Raw genomic sequence first — 9,637 nt, 5'->3', positions numbered from 1 at the left:
ATGTCGCAGTTGGGAGAGATGTATACCCCCACCACCACGAGGTCCGTCCATTCGACCGCCACGAACCCGTTGCCTCTTTCCGCGACTCGCCCGGAGACTCCCGAGGTACACGGCCAAGTGATGGCGACCCATCCGCTTAGATCTCCCGCCCATTGGGGGGATGCGGGGATGTTGTACGGCTCCGCCACCACCGCCACGTCGGTCCCGCTCTCCCGGATGGACTGGTAGAGCAGGTCCTGGGCCCTTCCGGCTCTGCCCAAGTTACACTGGAGGACCCGGAATTTACTCGGTCACCTCCATGGCCTCCCCCGGGCCACTCACTCCGATGGTGCTATCCTTCCCTCCGACTGGTGGGTTGCCCGACAGGCTGGCCTGCTCCGCGGCTCCGGTGACGCCCTTGCTCGTGGTTGTCGCCGTGGCCTCTGCTGCCTTGGCCATCGCCGTTCTCCGCGCCCTTCTCCTTCCGGATGGTCCTACCTCCGGTGGTTTGCACGCCGCGCTTCCCATCCTGTGTTTTGACGGGGCTCCTTTTGCCTCGCAGATGGGGCATCTCGGCGATGCGGCCGTGCAGTTCCTCGCCCTGTGCCCCTCTTCTCCGCACCGGAAACACAGGTGGGTTCTTCTCACCGGGGAGACGCACATCGCCGCCATGTGGCCCACCTCAAGGCATCGGAAACACTGGAGCGGTCTCCTGGGGAGTGCGATCACCTTTGCCCTGGTCCACCCCAGTGTGACCCTCCCCGCTTGAGCCAGTTTACGGGCTCCGGCCACGGGGCACTTGGCGTAGAATATCCCCATGCCGCTTCTAGATGTTCCCGCGCTCCATGCTCTGACGTCGCGGGGCTGGCAGTCCGCCGCCCTGGACAGCTCCTCCAGCAGTTCCTCCTCGTTAAGGGATATGTCGACCCCCACCAATTTGATCTCGGCCGTCGGTACCGGGACTGATACTCTGACGGTGGAGGGGTCCAATACCCCGGCTAATCGCGACGCCAACTGCGTGGCCTTGCTCATGCCGGCGTCGTCCGGGATATTGATCACCATGGCCCCGGTCGCCGCCTTTCTCGTTCGGACGTACTCCAGTCCGCATTTCTGGAGGGTCTTGTCCCGTCTCGCCTCCGCCAGGATCTCCTCGTACGTCTTCGGAGCCCCGTCCCTCAGCGTGAGCGTTACCGCCGATGACGTTGGGGGGGGTCGGAGTGCTGGCCGCACGACCGCCGATCCCGCCCTGCCCGCCACCGTCGCGTACGTCCGTTTCGCCGGTTGGGCTCCTGTTTTCTTCTCTCCGTTTCTTTCTCTCCTCCTTTCCCCTCCACCTAATGCGGCGGGGGTCGTCCTTGGCGGTTGCCCGGCTGGTCCCACCGCCGATCTCGCCCTGCTAGTTTGTGGCGCGATGGGGAGGGGGGCGCCGTGGCCCGCTTCTTTCCTCCTCTGTTCCCTGGCCTTCCGTCTCGCCTTCCGCGAGACCATGGTCCTCCATTCCCCGTCCGTCTCCTGTCCCTGTCCCGCTTGCTGTTGAGAGGGTTGGGAGGATTGCGGGGATTGTTGGGGAGGCTTCGGGCCCGCCGTCCGCGGCATCGTCGTCCGCTCTTTGTCGCCGCTGATATTCCCTCCTGTCGCTTGTCTCGGCAGGCTCGTTCCCCTGAGGGCTTCCCTGAGCTCTTCCCTCAGGGTCCCCAACAGGGATGGGCCGAGGCTGCTTATCGACTTCTTTAGCATCTCTATTTCTGCTCCGATGTCGTCCTTGGCCCTCCCGCTGCTCCGGGGAGCCTGCGCCTCCGTCGGGGACGGCGCCGCTGTCTCGGCCGTGCCTTTCAGGAACCTGTCTATCCTTTGTTCCAACTCCTCGTTCCTCCTCTTCAGGCTTTCCACCTCTCTTTCCAGCGCCTCCCTCTTCTTCCTTTCTTCCAGGAAGTCTGGCACCCGGGAGGTGGTTGTTTGGTGGGACCATGCCGCGACGGTGTACTCGACCGCGTCCTTGAGGGTTTTGACGTACGTCCCCTTGAGGTTGGAGGACGTCGCCGCCACCTTCAGGACCTCGGCCTGATGTCGCCGTACTTCGGCGTCCACGTCTCTCGGTGAGGACCCTTGGATAACGTTCCTCAATCGGTCCGACACCTCTGGAGTCACTTTCGTTATTTTCCTCTTCTTGCCCCTCGCGGTGACCGAGGCCATTGACTCCTCGTCCTCCGATCTGCCATCCGAGGTCGACTCCTTTCTCATCCGAGACGACTCTATCGAGCCGTCTATGGACCTGTGCCCATCTTGCGCTTTCACTTTGTCCCTGACGTTCTTGGGGATTTTGAACGTTTGGAACACGTTGCCGCTGTGCTCCGCTGCGGTTGGAAGCGGGGTTGACGGGACCGCGAGCGGGGCGAGCGACGGCGTCGGTGTCGGTTTCCCTCCCCGGCTGTCGCTTCTTCTCCTGTCCACGGGTCCCGCCCTCTCCGCTTTTCTCTCCCCGCTTCTTCCGCGGTTCTTTGCCGCTTCGATGTTGTTCGCTTTTGTCCTTGCGGGAGGCCCACCCTCGCGGGTCTCCTCCATCGCGACGTCTTCCATTTCTTCACCGGACGCGTTTACGCGTATGGGGGCCCGGTGGCCCACCCCCACACGGCCACGGTCGCTAGCTAACGACGCAGTGGGGCCCGCTTGACCACCCACTCCTGCGCCGGTACTGGGGTATCCCTCCCCTGCACCGTAAACGTCGATTTCTTGGTTATCCTGCATATCCATATATCCATATTTTTTTCTTTCTTCTTCTTCCTCCTTCCTCCTTCCTTCTTCATCAGGTGCATGGTTGACGAGCCATGCCCTCGTTTGCTTTGCCACTCACTCTTTCGCACCCTACCCCGGTCGGGACCGATGCAGGATGACGGGGAGCCCCACGTGAAGGTGAGGTGAGTGGTCTTGACAGATATGGGCCCACCAACTTCTCCGAAGTTCTCCGCACCGGATCAGCGATCTGACGGGCGCCACAGCGCCGACCAGCCGCCACCCGACTATAGGTGAACATCAGATACATCGGGGTTTCTCAGGGCATGATGCTACGCACTGAGAACCCATACCCGCCTCGTGCTCCCCAACCTAACCCCAACCTAACCCCAACCTAACCCCAACCTAACCCCAACCTAACCCCAACCTAACCCCAACCTAACCCCAACCTAACCCCAACCTAACCCCAACCTAACCCCAACCTAACCCCAACCTAACCCCAACCTAACCCCAACCTTTTTTTTTTTTTTTTTTTTTTTTTTTTTTTTTTACGTGGGGAAATCCTCATGGACACCCTTCCCCCAATGGGGGTCGGGTAGTGTCGGACTCTTACCGACTAAAACCACCACGTGGCTGCTCGTACGCACAGGGAAGAAGAGGGCCCAGGGGTATCACGGTTGAAAATCTCCTGTAAGCCCTCCTCTCATCGTCTTCCCTCCTAGTGCGGAGGGGATGCTTCGCTGTGACTCCCGGGGCAGCCAACCCCGGGGTCATCTTCCTCTTGTTGTTTCCGTATCCGTTGGGGGAGATGGCGGCCTCCCCCCGTTGCGCCCACTTCTCTCGCGTCGTATCCTTGCCGGGTGCTCGGCTCGGACCCTGAGCCGCTCCGCCCGCTCCTTCGCGAGCATGATTTGCTCGCAAAAGTCCCTCACTGCCTCGTAGTCCGACCGGCTACGTAGCAGCGCCTCGACGATCCTCCTCGGGGACAGGTCGTCCCCGATCTTTACCGTCAGGGTGTGTCTCTGCATGGCCCACGCGGGGCAGTGCTGCAGAGTGTGCTGGGCGCTGTCCTCCGCCTCCCCGCAGTGGTGACAGATGTTGGTCACCTCCTTCCGAATCTTCTTCAGGAACTCCCCGAACACTCCGTGCCCGGTGAGCACCTGGGTCAGCCTGTAGGTCAGCGGAACGCCCCGCGCTTCCTTCCACCTGTCCCAGACGGGCAGGACCGCGTCTACCGCGCGGTGGGACGTCTTCCTCGCCTCCTTCTCCAGTAGGAGCCGCCATCTCTCCCATGTCTCCTCTTCTATCTCCTTCCTCACCTGCAGAGGGTCTTCGTCTCGATCCCCGTCCCTGACTCTCGTGGCTCCGTACACCTTTTGAAGGGCCAGGGCTTGCAACGCGTATGGAGGGGATGCCGCCAGGACGGTCGCGGACGCGTGCGACACCGTCCTGTACCCTCTCGCTATCCTCAGAGCGGTGGTGCGTTGAACCGCCCGCAGGAGTGCCTGACTTCGCCTGCTCGCGGCCAGATCCCTCGCCCAGATGGGCGCACCGTACATCGCTCGGGCTCTGACCACCCCGTCGTACAGCCTGCGCACCGCTCTCCCGGCGCCTCCGATGTTCGGGAGGATGCCGCATAGGGCGTTGGCCGCTGCTGCCACCTTTGGGGCGAGGCTCTCGAAGTGGGGCTCGAACGACCATTGGTCGTCGATGATGAGGCCCAGGTACCTCAGTTGGCTCCCCACCCGGACCCCTACCCCGTCCACGTCGATCGTCAGTCCATCCGGGGGCGGTCCTCTGCGTCTTCCGTCGTAGAACCCGAGCGCCTCCGTCTTGGCCGGAGTGACCTTCAGCCCCAGTTCTCCGATGGCCCTCGCCGCTCGCCGGGTGGCCTCCGTGGCAGCCTCCGCCGTCTCGTACCACCAGCGCCCTCCTGCCACGACCAGGGTGTCGTCCGCGTAGCAAATCAGTCCCGTGCTTCCGGGCATCGGGGTGCGGAGCACGTAGTCGTAGGCGGTTATCCACAGCATCGGTCCCAGGACCGAGCCCTGCGGCACTCCGCGCTCCACCGCTCTTCTCTCCTCTCCCTCCGTGGATCTGTACGTTATCCACCTCTCCCGGAGGTATGCCCCGATTATCCTCCGGAGGTACCCCGGAACCTCGAAGAATCGCAGGGCCTCTCTGATCTTGCTCCACGGGATCGAGTTGAAGGCGTTGGTGATGTCCAGGGAGACCGCTATCGCGATCCCTTCTCGAGCCACCACTCTCTCCACCCCCTCTCTCAATCTGCGGATCGCGTCGATGGTGGACCTCCCGCGACGGAACCCGAACTGGTTGTCGTGCCAGCCTGGTACCCTGGACTCCATGTGCGCCCCCAGACGGGAGGCGATTACTCTCTCGAAGAGCTTGCCTACCTCGTCCAGGAGGCATATCGGCCTGTACGCCGATGGGGACTCCGGCGGTCGACCCTCCTTCCTCAGCAGCACCAGCCTCGCCACCTTCCACGCCCGGGGGTATGCGCCTTCCCTCAGGCATCTGTTGTACAGATGCAGCAGGCGGGGGGCCATGATGTCCATGGTCTCCGCCCACACCCGCCCGGGGATTCCGTCCGGCCCCGGCGCCACGTCCTTGGCAGCCATCTTCTTGGTGGCTGCTTCCAGTTCCTCCCTCGTTATGTGCGCTCCGGGTTGATCCATCGCCGGTCCGCCGCCGCCGCTCCGAGTGCATCCCCTCTCCTCTGGGGGGGCCTGTTCCGTATCCTCGTGGCGCCTCGGGGAGTCTTCCTCCTCTTCGCCTCCTTCTTCTTCCGGTCGTGGGAACAGCGTGTCGATCACCCGTGCTAGTAGTTCCCGATCCATGTTCTCGGTTATCGGGGGAGCCGCCGGCCTGAGTTTCCTCAGCACCGTCTTGTACGGTCTTCCCCATGGATCGGATTCCACGGATTCCAACAGCCGTTTCCACGACGCCTCTTTCGCTTCCTTTATGGCCCTTTGCAGGGCCATTCTGGCTTCTCTGTGGGCCCTGTACCTCTCGAGGATCTCCTCTTCGTTGCGGTTCCGCCCTCTTCTTCTCGCCCTAGCGAGAAGCCTGCGGGCTCTGTGGCAGTCGTCTCGCAGGTCCGCGATCTCCCGCGACCACCAGTAGACGCTGCTGTTGTCGCGCCTAGACCCGGCGCTGGTTCGCGGCATGGAGGCGTCGCAGGCTCTCCTCATCCATTCTCCCAATTCCTGCGCCTCCCCGTCCACGTTGCCTCGGTTCTTGTTCCTCTTCGCGTCCCAGCACCAAGCCGCTACGGTGGCCGTTGCCCGAAGCATGTCCCCGTCCCTCTCCTTCAGTTTCCATCGGCGAGGAGGGGGCAGCCCCGGGCGGCTCGATGTCCTTCCCTCGACGTTGTTGTTGTTGTCGCCGCTCGTGCTTCTCTTGGCGGGTTCGATGTCCATTAGCACGTAGAGGTGGTCCGCTAGCGTTTCCATCTCTACGGCCACCCGCCAGTTCCTTATTCTGGGGTGGAGCCTCTGCGTCGCCCACGTCAGATCTATGACCGACGCTCCTCTCCGCCCCACGTATGTGGACTCCGAGCCTCTGTTGACCAGCACGAGACCGAGACCCGCGGCCCAGTCCGCCAGTTCTCTGCCTCTCGTGGTGGTTCTGTCGTTGCCCCACGTCGTGGAGTGGGCGTTGAAGTCCCCCAGTACGAGCACCTGTCGGGGGAGAAGCCTCCTTACGCACTCTCCCATCTCGTCCAGTAGGTCCTCGAACGCCCGGATGTCGCAGTTGGGAGAGATGTATACCCCCACCACCACGAGGTCCGTCCATTCGACCGCCACGAACCCGTTGCCTCTTTCCGCGATTCGCCCGGAGACTCCCGAGGTACACGGCCAAGTGATGGCGACCCATCCGCTTAGATCTCCCGCCCATTGGGGGGATGCGGGGATGTTGTACGGCTCCGCCACCACCGCCACGTCGGTCCTGCTCTCCCGGATGGACTGGTAGAGCAGGTCCTGGGCCCTTCCGGCTCTGCCCAAGTTACACTGGAGGACCCGGAATTTACTCGGTCACCTCCATGGCCTCCCCCGGGCCACTCACTCCGATGGTGCTATCCTTCCCTCCGACTGGTGGGTTGCCCGACAGGCTGGCCTGCTCCGCGGCTCCGGTGACGCCCTTGCTCGTGGTTGTCGCCGTGGCCTCTGCTGCCTTGGCCATCGCCGTTCTCCGCGCCCTTCTCCTTCCGGATGGTCCTACCTCCGGTGGTTTGCACGCCGCGCTTCCCATCCTGTGTTTTGACGGGGCTCCTTTTGCCTCGCAGATGGGGCACCTCGGCGATGCGGCCGTGCAGTTCCTCGCCCTGTGCCCCTCTTCTCCGCACCGGAAACACAGGTGGGTTCTTCTCACCGGGGAGACGCACATCGCCGCCATGTGGCCCACCTCCAGGCATCGGAAACACTGGAGCGGTCTCCTGGGGAGTGCGATCACCTTTGCCCTGGTCCACCCCAGTGTGACCCTCCCCGCTTGAGCCAGTTTACGGGCTCCGGCCACGGGGCACTTGGCGTAGAATATCCCCATGCCGCTTCTAGATGTTCCCGCGCTCCATGCTCTGACGTCGCGGGGCTGGCAGTCCGCCGCCCTGGACAGCTCCTCCAGCAGTTCCTCCTCGTTCAGGGATATATCGACCCCCACCAATTTGATCTCGGCCGTCGGTACCGGGACTGATACTCTGACGGTGGAGGGGTCCAATACCCCGGCTAATCGCGACGCCAACTGCGTGGCCTTGCTCATGCCGGCGTCGTCCGGGATATTGATCACCATGGCCCCGGTCGCCGCCTTTCTCGTTCGGACGTACTCCAGTCCGCATTTCTGGAGGGTCTTGTCCCGTCTCGCCTCCGCCAGGATCTCCTCGTACGTCTTCGGAGCCCCTTCCCTCAGCGTGAGCGTTACCGCCGATGACGTTGGGGGGGGTCGGAGTGCTGGCCGCACGACCGCCGATCCCGCCCTGCCCGCCACCGTCGCGTACGTCCGTTTCGCCGGTTGGGCTCCTGCCTTCTTCTCTCCGTTTCCTTCTCTCCTCCTTTCCCCTCCACCTAATGCGGCCGGGGTCGTCCTTGGCGGTTGCCCGGCTGGTCCCACCGCCGATCTCGTCCTGTTTGTTTGTGGCGCTATGGGGAGGGGGGCGCCGTGGCCCGCTTCTTTCCTCCTCTGTTCCCTGGCCTTCCGTCTCGCCTTCCGCGAGACCATGGTCCTCCATTCCCCGTCCGTCTCCTGTCCCTGTCCCGCTTGCTGTTGAGAGGGTTGGGAGGATTGCGGGGATTGTTGGGGAGGCTTCGGGCCCGCCGTCCGCGGCATCGTCGTCCGCTCTTTGTCGCCGCTGATATTCCCTCCTGTCGCTTGTCTCGGCAGGCTCGTTCCCCTGAGGGCTTCCCTGAGCTCTTCCCTCAGGGTCCCCAACAGGGATGGGCCGAGGCTGCTTATCGACTTCTTTAGCATCTCTATTTCCGATGCGATGTCGTCCTTGGCCCTCCCGCTGCTCCGGGGAGCCTGCGCCTCCGTCGGGGACGGCGCCGCTGTCTCGGCCGTGCCTTTCAGGAACCTATTTATCCTTTGTTCCAACTCCTCGTTTCTCCTCTTCAGGCTTTCCACCTCTCTTTCCAGCGCCTCCCTCTTCTTCCTTTCTTCCAGGAAGTCTGGCACCCGGGAGGTGGTTGTTTGGTGGGACCATGCCGCGACGGTGTACTCGACCGCGTCCTTGAGGGTTTTGACGTACGTCCCCTTGAGGTTGGAGGACGTCGCCGCCACCTTCAGGACCTCGGCCTGATGTCGCCGTACTTCGGCGTCCACGTCTCTCGGTGAGGACCCTTGGATAACGTTCCTCAATCGGTCCGACACCTCTGGAGTCACTTTCGTTATTTTCCTCTTCTTGCCCCTCGCGGTGACCGAGGCCATTGACTCCTCGTCCTCCGATCTGCCATCCGAGGTCGACTCCTTTCTCATCCGAGACGACTCTATCGAGCCGTCTATGGACCTGTGCCCATCTTGCGCTTTCACTTTGTCCCTGACGTTCTTGGGGATTTTGAACGTTTGGAACACGTTGCCGCTGTGCTCCGCTGCGGTTGGAAGCGGGGTTGACGGGACCGCGAGCGGGGCGAGCGACGGCGTCGGTGTCGGTTTCCCTCCCCGGCTGTCGCTTCTTCTCCTGTCCACGGGTCCCGCCCTCTCCGCTTTTCTCTCCCCGCTTCTTCCGCGGTTCTTTGCCGCTTCGATGTTGTTCGCTTTTGTCCTTGCGGGAGGCCCACCCTCGCGGGTCTCCTCCATCGCGACGTCTTCCATTTCTTCACCGGACGCGTTTACGCGTATGGGGGCCCGGTGGCCCACCCCCACACGGCCACGGTCGCTAGCTAACGACGCAGTGGGGCCCGCTTGACCACCCACTCCTGCGCCGGTACTGGGGTATCCCTCCCCTGCACCGTAAACGTCGATTTCTTGGTTATCCTTCATATCCATATTTTTTTCTTTCTTCTTCTTCCTCCTTCCTCCTTCCTTCTTCATCAGGTGCATGGTTGACGAGCCATGCCCTCGTTTGCTTTGCCACTCACTCTTTCGCACCCTACCCCGGTCGGGACCGATGCAGGATGACGGGGAGCCCCACGTGAAGGTGAGGTGAGTGGTCTTGACAGATATGGGCCCACCAACTTCTCCGAAGTTCTCCGCACCGGATCAGCGATCTGACGGGCGCCACAGCGCCGACCAGCCGCCACCCGACTATAGGTGAACATCAGATACATCAGGGTTTCTCAGGGCATGATGCTACGCACTGAGAACCCATACCCGCCTCGTGCTCCCCAACCTAACCCCAACCTAACCCCAACCTAACCCCAACCTAACCCCAACCTAACCCCAACCTAACCCCAACCTAACCCCAATACTACATAACGTT

At 62.6% G+C, this 9,637-nt stretch overlaps 2 protein-coding genes across 2 annotated transcripts; both read right to left on the bottom strand.

The window, feature by feature from the left end:
- Positions 1-282: 282 nt before the first annotated feature.
- On the bottom strand, positions 283-2,730 carry LOC132910581 (uncharacterized). The gene has a single exon (XM_060966350.1). The coding sequence runs from the start codon at positions 2,728-2,730 to the stop codon at positions 283-285; it is 2,448 nt and encodes an 815-aa protein (XP_060822333.1).
- Positions 2,731-3,479: 749 nt separating this feature from the next.
- Positions 3,480-9,258, bottom strand: LOC132910580 (uncharacterized). Its single transcript, XM_060966349.1, has 2 exons — positions 6,796-9,258; positions 3,480-6,740 (listed from the first exon to the last, which is right to left on the bottom strand). Exons 1-2 carry the CDS (start codon positions 9,256-9,258, stop codon positions 3,480-3,482), a joined length of 5,724 nt encoding a protein of 1,907 aa, XP_060822332.1.
- Positions 9,259-9,637: the final 379 nt, after the last annotated feature.

Source organism: Bombus pascuorum, chromosome 9 (genome assembly GCF_905332965.1).
Source record: "Bombus pascuorum chromosome 9, iyBomPasc1.1, whole genome shotgun sequence".
Classification (NCBI taxonomy): domain Eukaryota; kingdom Metazoa; phylum Arthropoda; class Insecta; order Hymenoptera; family Apidae; genus Bombus; species Bombus pascuorum.
This window is presented reverse-complemented; position numbering and strand designations above follow the sequence as displayed.

What these genes read in the sequence shown, in the direction of transcription:
- LOC132910580 (XM_060966349.1), bottom strand. Translation starts at nt 9,258, where the DNA reads ATGCACCTGATGAAGAAGGAAGGAGGAAGGAGGAAGAAGAAGAAAGAA. An exon ending in GGAAGGATAGCACCATCGGA is followed by an intron (nt 6,741 to 6,795) that starts GTGAGTGGCCCG and finishes CGGGTCCTCCAG; the next exon opens with TGTAACTTGGGCAGAGCCGG.
- LOC132910581 (XM_060966350.1), bottom strand. Translation starts at nt 2,730, where the DNA reads ATGGATATGCAGGATAACCAAGAAATCGACGTTTACGGTGCAGGGGAG.